Raw genomic sequence first — 19,597 nt, 5'->3', positions numbered from 1 at the left:
TTTCCGTTCACAGCACACTATACAGTGTAGCAAGTTGTCGTGGTACACTGACACATGAGTTGTCAACATTGAGAGGGTGCTAATGTATGAGTCAGCACCAATAGAAGAGCTTCTGTCTAGATACAAGAGCTTCTGTCAAGCACATGAGTGGATTGTCTTCCATCCTTCCATCGGTCAGTCTGTTGTAGACGAGAAGTCCTAATGCAGTCATTGTTGGGTGATATTTTAAGGTTGATTTTTAGTTGCACACTTGTATGCATTATCTGGTTATTGGTTAATTTTTCAGAATGGATGGGTTTTTGATTACAAAGAAAAAAGTTGTAGATGACTCACTGACAGTAACAGATGACAAAAGAGAATGAAATGATTCAACATGTGAGTCCCATTAAAGCAGTGCAAGCTACTCTAAGATTTTGTAAGTACCAAGAGAATTATTTATGCTTTGGATTTATGTTCAGTGGACATGAAAGCTGTCCATTATCAAAGTGCAGAGAAAAATTAACCAATGAATCCATGGTCCCTAGTATTAGCAAACATGGTCACTTGTCTGGGAAAGGTAAGAACTATTTTAGGTGTTTGATTTCATTGGCAGAAAAGCAAGCCGAAGCTATCATACAGAGAGCAACTATTTAAAAAAAATACAGGTGCCAGTTATAAAGTAGCCGAAATAGAAGGGGGTTGGAAGAATGTGACCTTGTACTGTTGCACTCTTTGGTGGTTGGACTGAAAAAGCAAATTGTGATAAGTCGTTCTTTTGATGTGAGCAACATTTGTTGTGTTTTCGCATCACAACATAGGCAGACGAGACAGTTGGAAAGAAGCCAAAGCTGTGAAGGGGCTTTCAGTCATGCAGCTCAGTGAGTTTGTCAATCAGCAGAAAACTGAACATGACTGTGCGCCTGTTCCTTCTGCAGGTATCCAATGCAGAAATACAGAATTGGACTGTGTTCTATGATGAGATAGCCAGCTGCTACAAGCACGAAGTCAGCATCAAGTCTGTAGTCTATAATGCCACACTTGAGCTGCAGGCAGCAAGTCTGGCTGACTACAGGACATTCAAGAGCAGTATTGATGCTCACATCACAGAGGTGCTCATGAAGATAATAATGATGACATCAAAGCAGTAAGATAAGGCAACCAAGGCTCTCCTCGAGAGTTTGCCTTGGATTTGTGACAAAAAGGCAGTCAGGGAAGAACTGTTATGTAGCAGCTTCTGGGATGTAGCAATCAAGCTGCATGAGCCACATGAACAAAAAAAAAAAAGGGGCTGCTATTGTTCATCGGCACCATGCGAACAGCTACCAACAACAGTGACATCTTGGAACTGCAAAAGCTACTGGGCTTGAATTTGAAGATGGGAGCTCTGTCACTAGGACTGGACAATAAGCCTCAAAGTGTCAGGTGCCAGTAATAATGACATGTTGCAAAGCACAAACAGGGTGTAGCAGCAGATGGAGGATCCGATGGCAATTCCCACTGCCTGCAGACAGCCGGAATTTCCCACCAATGGTTGGGGAGACCAGCTGCTGGCAGAAAAGTGGAAATGCTGCCTGTGCCCGAGAAGACACATTGGTTGAGGAATGACTGTTGCCTTCACAGCCACCATGGTGGCAGAGACAGCTACATTCCAAGCTGCCGAGAAGTTGGAGACCTGCCAACAACTGCAAAGGATATGTGCGACTCTTCCGCACAACCTCAGAGCTGCCACAGATGAAGAGGAGCCTGTCCCTGCCACAACTGTTGAACAGAAGGAAGGGGAGGGCACCAACAAGCAGGAAACACTGATCTTCGTCTCCACTGCCTGCCCACTCAAGCTGATGAAGTGGATGCCAGCTGCCACAGATGCTCCAAGATGGGTAGCTGACACTGTGGCCAATATCCAGTGGAGGCAGGACACTGAGATGGAATGCATCTGCAGGAAAATGCCAAGATATCATGCAATTGCCAATGGTGCTCGACGGCACCTCCCACAAGATGCACTGCAGTCAGATGTAACGGACAGAGAGCCGGATGTCTCAGCTGACGACGAGACTGTGCCAGAACTCCCCGACCAGCAATGCCCTGGATGGTGAGGGGATGGCCGTGGCCCTTGACGAAAATGGGAGAAAACTGCAGCTAACCTGGTCCTGCTGCTATGACAAGTCACCACTGACAAAGCACAGCAGAGTGGCTTTACAGCAGCTCATAGCACTGCCACATAGGTTTGAATGGACCTCTTTATGATGAACAGAAAGCTATGACAATGGTATTGAGCTGCATAATACCCATTACTAACGTTAACCTATCCTCGCATGACCTATGGCAGTCCAGATAATCACAGGATTTTTTTCCCATGGTGCTTGCCATGGCACTCTTTTCCTCCTATCCATAACCCAGTATTTTTTCGTATGTGTCTGTCTGCTTCTGTCTCCCGATAGGCCCATATTTGTAAGTAATCGTACCCGGACGTACGGACATATCACAGTCCCACATCCTGTGACTACTAGATTCGAATAACTAACGCTTGCAGAGGTGAGAGTACAACTTTATATGGAAGTCACCATGCTAGTGTGGGTGGAGAAGCTCCAATCTTTACAAAAAGAGGCCATAATTTTTAATGCATGTAAGGAAGTTGTGAAATCGATATGAGATGAAGGTGTCGTGAAGGGAATATCTTTGGTTCCATTGTCAGACAATACTACCACCCAATGAATTGAATACGTCTTCAGATATCCTGCGCAATGTCCAAAAAAGCTAAGCGATGGTCAAGTATTTTCACTGCAGATTGATGAGTCAACAAATATAAGTAAGGAATGTCATTTACTGAGTTACATAAGATTTGTTGATGAGGATTAGGTTATTGGACAGCTCTTTTCATGTACTAAACTGCCCTCAATGTCAAATGATTCAGATGTGTATAATACTGTTTCCAGCACCTTGGTACAAGTCCTGGAAAAGTTGTCTTTCTGTCTGCTCAGATGGTGTGTCAGCAACAACTTGAAAATTCAAAGGATTTGTTCCAAGACTGAAATAAGATTTCCTGATTGTAGGTTCAACGATCGCTTCATACACTGTGAGGCTCTGGTGTTGAATATTATTCCAAAAGAACTAAAAAGTTTCTTAAATTTGTTTTAGATTCAGTCAGTAACATGATAGATTTTGTTAAGTGTAGAGCTCTTTACAAGACTCCTCAATTGTACCACGAAGCAGGACCTCAATGTGACACTTTAATTGTGCATACTGATTTGCTGGGTGTCAAAAGCTAGTGTCCTGGAAATATTTTTTGAATTGAGAAGAGAGCTATTAAATATGTTTAGCATTGAAAAGCCTGACTTTGAAGCACCGTTAAATGATGAGGTGTGGTGTGCAAAAATAGCCTATTTGGCCGACATTTTTCACCATCTAAATTACCTGAATGAGAGTGTGTGGAAAAGAAGAAAATGTCCTGTGGTCAAGCAGTTATGAAAGAAAACTAATGCACCATCCAGTTGCCATATCTCCAGAATCCACCACCATCCTTTCTCTGGAGGAAGTTGAATGAAAAGTTCACACACACTGAACATTTCAACTGAAATATGGTGGAACTTACCAAGTTTTTGATGTTAGAAAAGAAGAGTACCCAGTAATAACTGTGGAAGCAGTTATTACACTTTGCATTTTTCGACCACCTACTTGAGTTGGTACCAGCTGACATGAAAAACAAGAGATGTGAGAGACTTCTCTCAGCTGAACAGGAATGCATGTGTGCTTGTCTTAAATTCCACCATGAAGTGAACTTCTGAGTAAGAAGCAACAGGCTCAAGTTTCTCACTGAAAATTCTAAGTTGCAAGCCATAAACCAGGGCTTAAACAGCTCATTGATTTTGAGTGTGAGCACTTGTGTCTGCTCACACTCTTGCTTGTCAGCAGAGCATCTGTGGCAGAATGGGGAGTCAGAGGAACAGTGCCAGATGTGGTCACAACAACATGGTGAAACACCAGCCCTAAAGTAGGGGAAGGTCAGTTTTGACAGCGGTGTAGTCTAATAGCAGCAGTGGCGAGTAAGCATTGCATAACACTGACAATGTCTTTGTCCTTCAATCTGCCCTCAGAGGTATCTTGTTTTACGCAAAAAGACTGCTTCAGAATAAGTTTGGTGCATCACCAGATACTGAATGCTTTCAAGATTTTCAACTTAAGAAGGCATTACATGGCTTATCACATCAATGAATACAGTAACCAAAAATGGACTTGAACATATACAAGATGTTTTAAATTGTAAAAGGAAGCTCTCTGAAGAGGATGAAGACAAATCAAGCGAATACGAGGTATAAAATCACACTACTTAACGAATTTCTTGAATCCTTTCACAGAGATTTAATAAAAGAATTCTTAGTAGCTGCATCTGAAAATTTGTCCGTTTCAGATATGTCAATTTCACATGGTGCTGTTATCAAACATGGCAATCGGATCTCACGCATGTTATTGCAGCTGATGTTCAGAGCCAGCTTGCAAAATCTGTGTGAAGAGTTTGTTGCATATTCTTTAGTGTAAATATCTCTTGTACAGGTGACATTTTTGCAACACTGAAGAAGGTAAAGAAAATGTAAATTTGTCATGTTTACATTTGTAAAAACACATCACTAGTCATGTTGGGAAAATTTAGGATTCATTGTGCAATGGAATGGTAAAATAAAAAGCTTCCAGAACCCTATTTGCACTTATCTGCAGTTTGAGGTAACTGATCTGTAATGCAACATCGAAAACAAACAGTCTTAGACTTCTCCAAGCATTTCCCTCAAGATCGACTTTCTCTTTCACGGTTCTCCGACCTACTCCTTTTAACAACAGAATGGGTACAGTGCTCGCAGGTCTACACTTGCTGACTGCTTGGGAAGCACATTTTTGTGGTTCCTGATATAAAATAATAAATAACATGTAAATAAGTTTAAGTTCTGGAACATTACTATATATTCCGTTGTTACTTTTAAAAAAAATAAATAAATGGTGAAATTACATCAATTCCTTTTATTAGCAATATTATAAACCTTCACAAGTATCAAAACACACCTAGCTAATCTTACAGCACGGTATCACGCCACGGCACACTTGTCGAGAACAACTGCTATATTATGTGACTTAATAGGTGATCTACAATGTAATAAAATCTAAACAACCCATTTGTTTCTCTTCAGTGGTAAAGCGCAGTAATTTAAAATTTCAACATTTCAAAATATAATGCCAACTGTATACTTTGTAAAATCATGACACACCCATTTTTCTACAATATAATTGAGTAAATCACATTTAAATCCACCCTAAGTTTACACAGTTGCAGGCAGCAACCGGCTCCAAACACCGGGAAACTAATAATGCCTAAATTGTTACTGCAGATCTGCTCATTTCATCACTTTCCTCTTAAACGCAGTTTCAAATCAGTATATCTCAAGATTAATCTTTGACAACAGAAACTGTAATAATACCAGTTAGCATAAAAAAATTGTGATCTCCGGTGTTGAAGATCATTTTACTGTTCTTAAATATTGAATCCTGTATGTAATATATTTTGCAATTTCTTCAGGAGTGGCAGTTTTGCTGGATATACACGTGTATTACAGCACAGAATTTAATGGTAGTGCTTCATGCAAAAGAGCGAAACCTATTGTTACCAAATCAGCAATGCCTTCAACCAATTCTTTAAAGAATCCCGTTGTTACGTTTAAAACAGCTAACACTATCAATTATCAAACACGAGTATATTCTGGGTAATCTGATCTCTGTCTTAAGAAAAGGTAGTTTTTCATGCATCTAAATGTTTATGTCACATCTCCTAAACTATGTCATCCAGTGATATAAATTTGTGGGTGTTCTTTGGTATATGAGGATGCTGTTAAAATGTCATGCTATTGCAAAAGTTTTACTGCATAATGAACGAAAATGTATGAAGTGATAAAACTTTATTCTAGTCCTTGTTTAGTGGAGGGGTCACTGAGAAAAAGTTTTGAAATTACTTATACAGTTTATTGGACATTGCCAAGAGCTCTCATTCTTAAATATAGGATGAAAATAATCTGCATAATTTGCATGTTGTGAATTACTCTGCCTCAAATCATACATATTTTTTCCAACTTATTGTGTTAAACCTTTAATTTAAGGTTGTGCATTTCAATGAGCACATTATGACAGAATTTTAAATTTTTAAATACTGTCACAAATTATATTGTTGCCTCTGGAGGCCATTTGATATGCAATCTGCAACTGGGACCCACTGACTGTTTCAACCATTTAGTAATATAGATATTAATATCCTTGGACTGCCAAATTCAATAAATGGTCTGTATGAGAGGATGTGATTTCCTTTTTTATACTGTGAACACACATTATATGTGAAAAAATATCCTGTGTAGCATTAGGAAATAAAGAAAAGTTTAAATATTGTCCCCAGTTAAAGATACCAAAGTGCCAAAGAAACTAGTATAGACATGCATATTCAAATACATGTAAACAGGCAGAATGCAGTGGCAATGCCTATATAAGACAACAAATATCTGGCGCAGTTGTTAGATGGTTACTGCTGCTACACTGGCAGGTTACCAAGATTTAAGAGTGTCTGAAAGTGGTATTATAGTCAGCGCACAGGTGATGGGACACAGCATCCCTGAGGTAGCGACAAAGTGGGAACTTTCCTGTATGACCACGAGTGTACCGTGAATATCAGAAATCCGATAAAACATCAAATCTCAGACATTGCTGCAGCCAGAGAAAGATCCTGCAAGAATGGAACCAACAACTACTGAAGAGAATCGTTAAACGTGAAGAAAGTGCAATCCTTCCTCAAAATGCTGCAGATTTCAATACTGGGCCATTAACAAGTGTCAGCGAGCGAACCATTCAACGAAACATCATGAGTATGGGCTTTCACAGCCGAAGGCCCATTCATGTATCCTCAATGACTGCATGATCAAAGCTTTACATCTCACCTGGGCCCTTCAACACCGACATTGGACTGTTGATGACTGGAAACTTGTTGCCCGGTCTGAAAAGTCTCGTTTCAAACTGTATCGAGTGTATGGACGTGTACGGGTATGGAGACAACCTCATGAATCCACGGACCCTGCATGTCAGCAGGGGGCTGTTCAAGCTGGTGGAGGCTCAATAATGGTGTGGGGCTTGTGCAGTTGGAGTGATATGAGACCCCTGATAGTCTAGATTCGACTCTGACAGATGACATGTAACATGAGCTGGCCACCAAACTCCCCAGACATAAACATTATTGAACATATCTGGGATGCCTTGCAACATGCTGTTCAGAAGAGATCTCCAGCCCCTCATACTCTCATGGATTTATGGACAGCCCTGCAGGATTCGTCGCATCAATTCCCTCCAGCACTACTTCAGATTTTAGTCGAGTCCATGCCACATCATGTTGTGGCACTTGTGCGTGCTCATGGGGGCCCTATATGATAAGCACATGTACCAGTTTCTTTGGCTCTTCAGTGTAAAACCAAACCAATCTTACTTCAAACACTTATTTCTGATTTACACTTATTTTGCAAAATCCACCAGTGCAGTCTTTAATTATAGCTGAAAATTCAAATTACTGACAAAACCTTTTAAAAATTATTTTCAGCTGTTTTTCCTCTTTTCTAAACTGATCTTTCCTATGCCATATGAAAAGCAGAGGGAAATGTGGAGTACTGCATGCCACATATTATTGACAAATTTGGAGACATTAATATATTATTTGTTAGTTACATCAAATTTGTCCAAAACGAAAGAAGACTACAGAAGAAGTGAAACACTTATGCTTATGAAAAGGATGATGATGATTATTTACGGTGGAGGGTGCTACACAGCAACATTGTCAGTGCCCTTCCATTAAAGATATACCAAAGAACTTGGTGAAAACCTATGGAAAAAGGTCAATAAAACAGAAAACCAAATTTCACCCCCCCAAGAGCCACATCAGTGAGTTCATTCCCCAGAATCTCCATGTGCTCTGGATCCCAGCAGAAAATGATTTCCTCGTCTTGCCTTTGCAAGAGAAGGAGTGTGTCCTGCACTCGTTACATCATCTGATCTGCTGGGCACATCTGTCCCATAGTGAGAAGGGCACGTTGAGAATTTGAACAGATGAGAAATTTCTTGTCATGATACCATCGCATCTGCTCCATTGCCCTAAGAACAGCCAACAACTCTGTGTAATAAACAGAAAACTGCTCTAGGAGCCCTATCCTGAGGTCGATGTCGGGAACACGACAGAACAACCGAGAAAATCTCCCTGCTTACAACCATCTGGATAGATAGTAATAAAATCTGGGTGACAACAAAGTCTCGTTAAATTTAATTTTAAAAAAATAGTTTGGGGTACAATGCTTATGCTCTACTACACCTAAGGCTTTGGATCTTAATGACCCACCTCCTAACTGTAATAACTCAAGGCTCTCCCTTGATTGAAGGTAAGGCCCAGATACTTCACCTTCTGCTTAAATGTGACAGTGGTGTGCGCCAGTTTTGCAATGAGTCAGACAATGGGAACGATTAAAGGCAACACAAACTGTTTTCTCCAAAAATAACTTAAAACCTGTGGTGTAATACCATTCATCCAACAACCTGATCATCAGTTGCAATTGCTGAGTAGCCACTGCAAGGCCAGAGACTGCACAAAAGCTGGAGAAGTTATCCACAAACATGAAACATAGTATGGGACGTTGTACTGTGGACATAATACTGTTTATTGACACTTAAAATACTCCAGCTTAAAACCTCAGACAGCACATACCCCAACCTTGTATGCAAAATATTTGTCCGAGAGAAAAGATCGTATGAAGGTGGGTAGCCGTCCATGGAATCCCCACTGATAGAGCTGTGAGAAAATATTATGGCTCCACATAGTGTCATAGGTCTTTTCCAAATCAAAGAAAACACAGAGTGATACCTCCTGAACGCACACTGGGAGCGACTGAGTAGGGACCTCGTTTCAATAAACCACACTAGGCGCCAATTGACCACATGGTAAAGTGTCATTCCTATGCAGCTCGTCCGGCTAAAACTACTATGACTGTAAGAGTCTGTCCTGTCCTTCCCTGGTTCTAAAATTGGGATTAAAATACATTCTTTCCATTATATATGAAAAAGACCACAAATGTGCAAATGCCACACTCCCTTTTTATTCTTTCCCCAACTCAAACTAGTGGTTGAAAGGCACCTAGCTCTCCAATCTCCCAATACATCCACATCCCTCACTGAAGTCCACACATCTGCCACCATTCTTTGCTCTTTATTGCGCATCCCCAAATGGAAACTGACTGCTGCCAACAGCCAGTGTTTCTCCAGCCAATGAGGCGAGAATTCATTGTGTATGTCAACCCTATAAAACTATTTATTTCACCAATTATTTAAGAGTACAGATATAAAACTTTAAAAGGACTTGGATGTTGTGGGTGGCCTCCTTCTTCGTTTTCTGTGGGAATATCGTATTTACTCGAATCTAAATCACACTTTTTTTCTGGTTTTTGTAATCCAAAAAACCGCCTGCGGCTTAGAATCGAGTGCAAAGCAAGTGTAAGATCTTAAAAATGTTGGTGGGTGCCGCCACAACTTACTTCTGCCATCGAATATATGTAGCGCTACACAGGCACGCTTTGTAAGCACAAAGATAAATACTGGCGCCAAAACCTCTGCGTCAGTAAATAAATTTTAAAAAATGGTGGAAGACGAGCTTTTTTTTTCCGCCCCGAGTTTCGACCACTGCATTTTCATACATTATCCAATGAAGTAAATACAAATTCCGTATTGTTCATCTTCAAATGTAGCAGCATTTCAGTGTACTACGAAAACCCGACTGGCAAGACTGTTTGGGATGTTTGTCAATATGGCCAACTCTACGTTCTGGATTTTTTCCTATCTGTGAGAAGAGATGGTTGCTAATAGGAACTTTTATAATCTATGAATCACATGCAGTATTCTCGTCACCATAAGAATAATACGAATATAAACATTTTGCCATGTATTCTTTCGTGTTTGCTGCTATCTCATTTAAATCCTGTCTGCCTAATAAACTACGAAACTAGAGTGAGACAACAGCAAACGCAGAAGAATATACATATCATGTCATGTTTATATTCGTATTATTCTTCTGCCTAATAGTGATAAAGTCAGAAATGGAGCATGGCGACTAGATTTTTAAATCTAAGATGACTAATTTCTGTGCAGAAAGTAATGTACTAAAGAGATGCCTGCAAAAATTTTCGCTAAACTCTCGTTCACAACATCTTCTATCATACACAGTCTATTATTTGGTTCTTGTTGATCATTATAAAAGAAAGCAGCAGTGTAAGTAACAACAAATAGCAGTCTCTTGCCATTGTTTCACTCTCTGTCTCTCTCTCTCTCTCTCTCTCTCTTTGAGTGGTGGTAGCGCGCACAAAAGCAAGCCATGCCGCGAGTGGTGACAGGCCGTGAACAAGCACTATCAGAATGCAACAAACAATGCATGACACAGTACAGTAATGCATTTTCAGCTTAGAGTGACGTAAACACCTATAACAAAGAAAACTGCACTTATCAGATCAAAGAAAAATAAGAAATCAATTCAAACTAGACAAAGCACGTGAAAAAGGAAGGGTAGCCGTATAAATACGGACGGAGCGCCTGACGCATAGCGATGGCTACTTGGTAAAGCTTAACTGCTAAGCTTACGACTCGAACCAAACTACTGTAGCTGTATCGTCATTCATTCGACCTAAATTGGGTCTCATATAACAATGGACCAACTTTGTTTTGATATTGAGATGCGGCCTAAAAAATTCTCCCATTGAATTTCAAGTCTCAAATTTCAGGTGCGGCTTAGATTCGGGAAACTTTTTTTCCCTTGATTTCGAGTCTCCTTTTTCAGGTGCAGCTTAGATTCGAGTAAATACGGTAATCAGTTTCTTCCGATTTCAAAAAATATATGGTTGATTTACATTTGAACTTTTTCTTTTGGTCTTTACGGTGTGGAGGAAAGAAAAAATAAAAGATTAAGATATAACGGCTTGTTGATGTTTTTGTCATTGGCGGCAGAGCGCAAGTTGGGAATATTTCAAGGAGGGGAAGGTAACTGGCTGTGTCCTTTGAAAGGAACCATCTAACATCTGCCTGGAACAATTTACAGAACTCACAGAAAACCTAAATCTAAACAGCCAGGCATGGATTTGAACCATTCTCTTGCAGAATGCAAGTCTAGTGTGCTAACCACTGTGCAACCTTGCTTGGTCCTGGTCTTGAAGGCACACCCCCCTTCTCAATTCAGTAATGATGCACATGGAGGTCAGTAATGAGGAACAGGTTTCCTGTAGCGTAAGGCTATGTGTGGTAATCTATTTGAAGAAATGTAAGTTAACAGTGTACACACCATTAAAAACTATGATTAGCCTCACAATGAACAAGAGTGGGGAAGAAATCAGCTGTGACTTCATTTAAGCAGTAATCTCAAATAATTTAAGGAATGGATGGAAGCTTCCATCAAGCTGGCCATACAGGGATTTGAATTCCATTCTTTCAAAATACAAGACCATTGAAAGCTACACCACCTCTCATTGCTTATTTGAGGTTAGGTGAGTAATCGACATTTTCTACACCTAACAACACATACTGATATATGACGTAATTAAATATGATGCACAAGGAAAAAAGATAAAATATTTCATGCAGCCCAGTCACGTCCCTAGCTGCTGCTATCTCTATCTAGTATCTTATTTTTGTAGAATATTATATTACATCAACAGGAAATGTTGAAGTGTGATTTACAACCAAATGTTAGTCAACAGGAACACAATTTCAGTAGCTCAGTGAAATATTCTTGCCCCTTCCAGTTGAGTTTATTCCAGCAGACACTACTGTGCAGCCTCATGTTACAAGAATGCATATAACAGTTAATCTCTTTCTGCCTTTTGTTCTGCCATTGCCTATAACCTTCCTCTTCTGCAGCTCTGAATCTTCCATCAGATTTTCTAGTTCTTTTCTCCAACATATGTAAGCACACTCCTTTTGTTTGCCTAAAGTTTGGTCACATACACAATGCCAGTTACTTCTTCCCCATTATCTTCCAGCTTTAAATCAGTCCTCTCTCACATACCCAAATCAAATGATTTTATCACACTATTTGCATCTGCAGCTTATATTTTACAAGCACTCTCTCCCTTCCATTTTCACAGATATGAGGGATTTTGCATACTTTACAAATACATACCATAAACCAGAAAGTTACATAATTTACATTTAATGTAAAAGTATCTATACAACAAAGATGAACAAGAATTATTTCCATTTTTTTTTATTTTACTTCTAACACAAATGCATTCAACTAATTTTGACTGAAACTTCATTTAGAAAGTATGCCACTGAATATAATAAAAATAAGTGACAGAATATAACTTATCTTTTCCAAATACTGTAGTAAAAGTTTCCTTAGACATCATGACTAAAATTACACGAATCCCCCAAGTTTCATTACAATCTCAGTCAAAACTGGGATCTCCTCATGAAATTTTTAAGTTCTTTGCTGATTACCCAGCAATACTGTCCACATGACACAAATTAATAACTGAGAGCTGACAATGCTAAGTAATTATAATTAACTTGTTCAGTTGATAATTATTTTCCTGGACCACCTTTATCTTACAGTTTGTTGGTCTACTAACTTTTTCAAGTCACTGTCAGAATTTCTCACCAGCCAAGCCTTAAGGTAGATTTTCTTATTCATAGTTTTACTGCCCAAGGCATTACTGAATAGCAATATTATGTTTCAACATTTTATTGCTGAAGCACGCAAGCCTGAGAATTAGTGATGTTTCTGTAAGACAGTACTCTTTTTCCTGTTGAAGAGGAAAAAAACTGTTAAGTACAAAATGACAAAGTATACTTATTTCCCTGTATAATATAGTTTTAAGATTAAACTCAGCCTTTGAAAATTAAAACAATGTATAAACTCACTTTATCCAACATAGCAGGATATATATACTTTCCAAATAAAACAGTTTTAAAGAGTAAAAAGAGTAGATAGCCTCATCCTCAACATATAAACTAAACTTAAAGATAAAATGCAAGTTTTTTTAAAAAGTCTTCTGCAACGTTCTTCCACAACTTTGGTCATTATGTAGTTCTGTTTTATCATGTCTAGGATATTTTGTATATTTTAATGTACGAATAAAATTGACTTAATTACATAAAAGGAAAAATAACTGCACTAACTAGAAAATATCTGTGGAAAATACAAATAGTTCCATAATCTGTAACGACACACAAAAGTAGAACACAGTTTAATTAATATTCTCTGATAATTAACACAATTATGAGACTAGATCATATACTACATCTTTAAGTAGGAAATATAAAAGTATATGCATTACATTTATGCAAATACATTCAGAAATAAAATAATTTTGTATGTAAACTATGACACAAACATCCACTAACATAAGCTTCACCACATATTTTTTAAAACTGGTCTACAACTGGCAATAGTTGTCAAGCATACTTTATTAGAAATTAATGTTCTGAACAAATGCCCAACAGAAGTACTGAATTTAAGGAAACACATTTAAAACTAAAAGGATGTATACCAAATGAACTTAGTATATATGTACATGAATTACATTTTATCTTTACTTCACTCCACCTACAAAAATAATGTAAGAATCGTTCTTATAGACCAATATTGCAGAAGATTACATTTACTTTTCTCCACATTTTTCAGAATCATTTTAACTCAGAAGGCGCACAATAAATCTCGTAAGACAGTAGACAGACAGACGTGTAATAACGAACACTCAACACACACACACACTTTCTGTGCAGTTCCACTGTTCAGTTAATTGTAAAAGGACACATGTGGAGAGTAATCCTTTGAAACACTGATGCCTGTAGTTATGTAATGACTCAAAATATTACATAAACAGTATGAGGAACAACAGTTTCACTAATCTGGAGTGCTCCATTTACACTTGGTGTTTTTCATTCTACAACATTCATCTTGAACCCAGGTACATCAAGTTGAATTTACACTTTGGTACCTGCAATTAAGTTGGAAGAACGTTTTCTGAAGAGGAAACTCCACCCTGAAAAGCAAATTTTTCTAGTGAGTACTCTGTTAAATCCAGTGCATAGTTACAGCAGCAGCTCCCCAGCAACTTATTTTTAATACATGTAGGTTACTAGGATTATTCTTCGTAATAATATTAGTTCTCATGAAATAACATTTAATTTACTAAATATATATATATCTTTTAAGAGTTATTTATAAATGAGAAAAAAAGAAACAACGAACAGGAGGTTATAAATAGCAAACAGAAAGGCAGATGATTATGTGGAGGGAAAATGAAGAAGAAAAAGAAGAAGAAGCAACACAGAAACTAAAAAAACTTAACAACAAATGTACAATTAGAATTTTTACTACACTATTTTGTATTCCGAAGTCTTATCCTTGCAAACACACACTACACCACATGGAGTACAATTCTTACGTACTTCCTATGGATTACACTAGTCCTGTGTAAATATTGTAAATTACCCAGATATTCCTTCTACTGAAACAGATACAACCATTTAAACCACTGCATACTGGGTGAAGTTAACAGTTTTCTAACTTATTAAGTGTACAGAGAGATCTAAATTTTCTTAAAGATGTTCTATCAATAATTAAACCACTGGAAATTATTGACATAGTATACTGAAAAAAAAAGGTTAATCAAGAATCTTCTGACAAAATCATGTGTACAACTAACACACTATAAAGGCAAGCATGCGAAAATTGCTTCCATCTGTACAAAAGTACTCTTAAGTGTTATATTTACCTCTTTTAAAACCTGATTATATACTTATGATAGTGAATGAAATTGTTAAACCTATGTGGTGATGATAACAAAAACAATAATAATAATAATAAAATCTTTAATTACTCTGGTACAGATACACACATTGAGAACAAACCTTTTTGACATCATGTTTGTCACTACTCTCCGCTTTCGGAACACATACAGATTATAAAGAACTGAAAGAGAGAGAGAGAGAGAGAGAGAGAGAGAGAGTTCAGTTCATATGATTCCTCTCCATTCTTATATTTTTCACCCATTTCCTTTTTTTTTATCATTCTAATTTATTCCTTCTACAGTACAATAAACTCATCTAGATTCGACACTTTTTCCTCTTATTTTTTTACACTACTTCACAGACAAAGTGATTTGCATTTTCATGGAAAACAGTATCTTATAGTTCACAACTAAGGGATTGACTCCTGTATTTTCTCTGTATTAACATCCATGGTCACTGAGAAAAACACATTTTAAGCACCAGCTGATTCAAACCAGTACTTGGTGTTAAGTCGAATTCCGTGTTAGAAGTACATGTAAATGAACATTCACACACTTTCTGGCTGATATTGGCATCCTTAATGGATTGATTAATTTATTTTTTAGTTTCTTTGCAAGGAATTGTAGGATTGGAAAATTTGGACTTAACACACTTGTTAATGACATATGTAGTGTATGTTCATGCTCATGAATGTAACAGAAAGTATTTAACTAATTCCCAGACATAAAATAATATTTTGGTAATTCCTGAAGGTCGAATTTCAAAAATGGAAATCTGTACCTTGAAACAGAATCTAAAATGATTTTTCCTTTCTCCACATTAAACACAGCATATTTACTCTATGCCTTCCCCTTTCATGGTCTCCTACAGTAGTTCGTGGAATTCTATACTTCTTTGCAGCATTTGTAATCGATAACGCATTTGACTTTATATCTTCAACCGCTTTAGCAAAATCTGGATATTTAGAAGACATGACTTATCTACTGCACAACACGGAAGAATCACAACACAAGAATACAATCGCAGCAAGAAAACAATGGTTTTTGCGACAGACCAAACTTGCACCACAACCAGTGCATCTGTTCTGCCTTGTCACTTCTACTCGACTCTGTACCGGAATATTATTTCAACTTACAACACTTTTCAGTAGATCTCATCAGTCAGCAGTGACAACTAGTAGGTAATTGTGTTGGCATAAACATGTGAATTTAGAAAGTGTACACAGTGGTCAAATTCAGACCCCTAGGTCAGTTCTAGTATATTTAAAGTTACCCTGGATGACACAAAATAATATCAGAGGTGACTAACATTAAATACATGAATGAGGAAAAAGGGGCAGGAAATAACATAATAGCATTAACAGATCGGATCATAAACTTGTTGGATTAGTAATTACTTTCATCTTCAAAGAAGTTATTTATTATTTTTCTTCTTCTACAATTTATTTGCTAATAGCCTCTTCCGATTTGTTTCTTTCATACTGCTTCCTCAGTGCAATCCCTATGAAAACTTTTACGATTTACAGGCCCTGTTGTAGTTTCTAGCGAAGAGTTACAGTTGTACCGTAACTGCCAACGTGGTACAAGACAACACAGGAACCCAAGGTTAGAAATACTTATCAGTCTTTCAACTTTTGTATGTACTTTACCTTGAACTCGGGTCCACAGTTGTCATAAACTTCTTAAATGACTCATGTTAGTACCAACTGTTAGTTTTTAGTTTGTCACACTATTGCAGAATTTCAATCTTAGGTCATTTTCAAGTACTACAGTGTATACTGTACATCGGTTAGCTGTTTGGTAATCAAAAATCTGCTAAGGCAAAAGCTGCCATACTGGTCTGCTACACACCACTTAACATGGTACTTCTGAGGGCAGACATCATCATACATGTAATTAAAACAGCACAAAAAAGCTTTAACTGTAATGTTTAATTTTTTAATTTTACATATATGAGATCTGGACTCAGAAACATTAGACTAAGTGGCTTACTTGATATACAATGCGCACAACAAACAAGTGTGGCAATATTTTTGCCATCACAGATATATGATGAACTAGCAGCCAATGAATGTATGCATGTACTTGAGAAAATGTCTTAAGGCAAAATTGTGAACAGTGCAAAAATAAACTAAAAATTAACAGCTAGTGGCAAGATGGAGTCACTTAAGAAATATTTTGTGTTACATTCATTTCAGGCTCTTCTTTTTTGTAAAATCATAGTTACACCTTTACCTACACTATTGGTGCTTGTTAACCTCAAGCAAATATACAGATAGCAGGTTCAAGATCTTTTATATTCTTATTTTCTGTTGTGAGACAAATTAACCAGTATTCAGCATACCATGACAACTAAAGCAGTTACATTTCTGAGAACTATCAGGGTAATCTAAACTCTGAAACTGGAAATTGCACAGTTAATCAGCATGTTTACATTATCAATACAAAACAGATAGCAGATTCACAACTGCTTGTCTACTGCCATTTTTTCATGGTTTCTATATTCACCCATGATCATTAATTTCTAATTTTGTTTAATAATTTCACAACTAGCCACAATATTATCAATTTTTCTTATGCTCAGCGTCATATCATTTTGGTCTCAGAGCCCCCCCCCCCCCCCTCCTTCCACCAAGCCCCAACTAACATATGGATTTACTTTCAACAATTTACAATACTATATATAATTTCTAAAGAAAATTTTGTTTCTCACAATTTTGGATTCAGGCTCTAACACAGATTATTTACAAGCATCATGTAAGAAATTACCTAATGAATGTGTGTCCAATGTGAAAAGAAATATGCAGTGGAACCTCGTTTAACAAGCACCTCCCAATAATGCGCAGTTCATATAACTAGCTAAAAAAAAAAAAGACTTAACGAGTGATGCTTTGCCTGGTAAGTGACAACAATTCAGTGAGCTGTCATCAGACATTCATGTGCAGCAGGGGAAACGTTCAACAATATAAACACCTTTCATTTGTTGGCAGCAGCATATGAACAACGACTTTAGTACGTACTGCAGTCTGGGTTTAGCGCTCTTTCTGCTACAATCTTAGTGCAGCTTGTGGTCACGCATTTTTCCAAACTTCTTTTCACACAGTGTTCTTTCGTGTGCAAAATTTAATAGATTTCATAGAAATGTCTCCAAAGATAGATCCACAAGAAGATTACCATAAGAGAATGAAAATGACCTTAGAGATGAGACGTAAAATCATTTAAAAATGCGAACATGATGCAAGCTTTGCTGAATTAGCACTCACACCCAATCGGTCTACATCAACTGCTTGCACTATCCTCAAGAACAAGGACAAGACTAAGGCAATAGATGCTTCAAAGGGAATGACAAGATTACCTATACAACGATTTTATATTAAAGACAATGTCGAAAGGTTGCTCCCTATATGGATAAAGGAAAAGCAACTACAGGGTGACACTATTAATGAGAACATTTGTGACGAGGCGAGAAAGATTTTTGTCAATCTCATTAAGACGTTGCCAGGATCATCAGCGTCAAAGAAGTATTTAAGGGAAGTCATGGGAGGTTCGAGAAGTTTAAGAGAAGAACCAGCATCCACAGTTTGTGAGGCACGGCGAAGCAGCCAGCTCCAACACAAAGGCAGCAGAGAACTTCATCAGCAACTTCAAGATGCTCTTATATTCTCAGGGTTATCTGCCACAACAGGTTTTTAATTGTGAAGAGACGGGTGTATTCTGGAAAAAGGTCCCGAAGCATACCTTCATAACAGAGGAGAATGCACTGTCTGGTCATAAGCCAATGAAACACATCTCACACTCCCATTCTGTGCCAAAGCAATTGGTGACTTGAAAATTAAACTTCTGCCTGTTTATCATTCAGAAACACAACAAGCCTTCAAGAAGTCCAGAACAGCAGGTCAAATGTGAGTGGAGGTCCAACAACAAGGCTTGGGTGAGACGTGATCTTTTATGTATTGGATCAATGAAGTGTTTGGTCCTTCAGTGAAAAAAATATTTGCTTGAAATGAATCTGTAACTCCTCATCAAGATCCAATTTCTGCCTCCCAACGCCAATCCATTAATCCAGTCTATTGACCACCAGATTATTTCTAACTTTAAGAAGTTCTACATTTACCCACTCTTTGAGATTGCTTTGAGTTGACTGAAGCTACCAATCTAACTCTCAGAGAGTTTTCGAAATAGAACTTCAACATCGCTGCCTTCGAAGATTGTCGAAAAGGAGTGGGAAGGGTTTACCAGCAAAACTCTCACTTCTGCTTCGAAGAAGCTTTGGACGGAGTGTGTTGTCGAATGTGGTTATGAGGCATTTGAGTTAGTACCTGTGGAGCCTATAGTCAATGAGATTGTCTCTTTGGCCAGTAGCACGGGACTAGAAGTGTATAACGATGATATTGATGAGCTTGTGGAAGCTTACAGCCACGACCACCGAAGAGCTTATGGAGTTGCAAACGTTTTCACGGGAGGAAGCTGTGGATAGGAGTACTTCAGAGGAGGAGGAGGAGGACGTAACAACAGCAACCTTCTGGCACAATAAGAGAAATGCTGAAAGCATGGGAATTGGTTGCATCTTACAATGAAAATCATCACCCCCAATAAAGCAATGGTTATGCGCACTACAAATTTATTTGATGGTAATGCTGCATGCCATTTTCTCCAACTGTTGCAGTGTTGGTAGAGACAAATGGCCACAGAAAGCTTCCCAATATAAAAGAATTAATTACGTATCATCAATAATAAAGTACATAATACTGTATGTCTGATTTTCTTTGAATAAATGGCATGTATAAAAC

At 37.9% G+C, this 19,597-nt stretch overlaps 1 protein-coding gene across 2 annotated transcripts in view; it reads right to left on the bottom strand.

Moving 5' to 3' along the window:
• Positions 1-12,738: 12,738 nt before the first annotated feature.
• LOC126325248 (nascent polypeptide-associated complex subunit alpha, muscle-specific form) overlaps positions 12,739-19,597 on the bottom strand; it is a 109,935-nt gene continuing 103,076 nt past the window's right edge. For both annotated transcript variants that reach the window (XM_049995157.1, XM_049995156.1), the window contains exon 11: positions 12,739-14,057. In XM_049995157.1, the coding sequence (XP_049851114.1) occupies positions 14,019-14,057 (39 nt within the window). In that variant the 3' untranslated portion in view covers positions 12,739-14,018. The remainder of the gene's footprint in view (positions 14,058-19,597) is intronic.

The sequence above is a fragment of the Schistocerca gregaria genome, chromosome 2, assembly GCF_023897955.1.
Source record: "Schistocerca gregaria isolate iqSchGreg1 chromosome 2, iqSchGreg1.2, whole genome shotgun sequence".
NCBI classification, from domain to species: domain Eukaryota; kingdom Metazoa; phylum Arthropoda; class Insecta; order Orthoptera; family Acrididae; genus Schistocerca; species Schistocerca gregaria.
The sequence above is the reverse complement of the archived record's forward strand: the minus strand, read 5'-3'. Positions and strand labels throughout refer to the sequence as shown.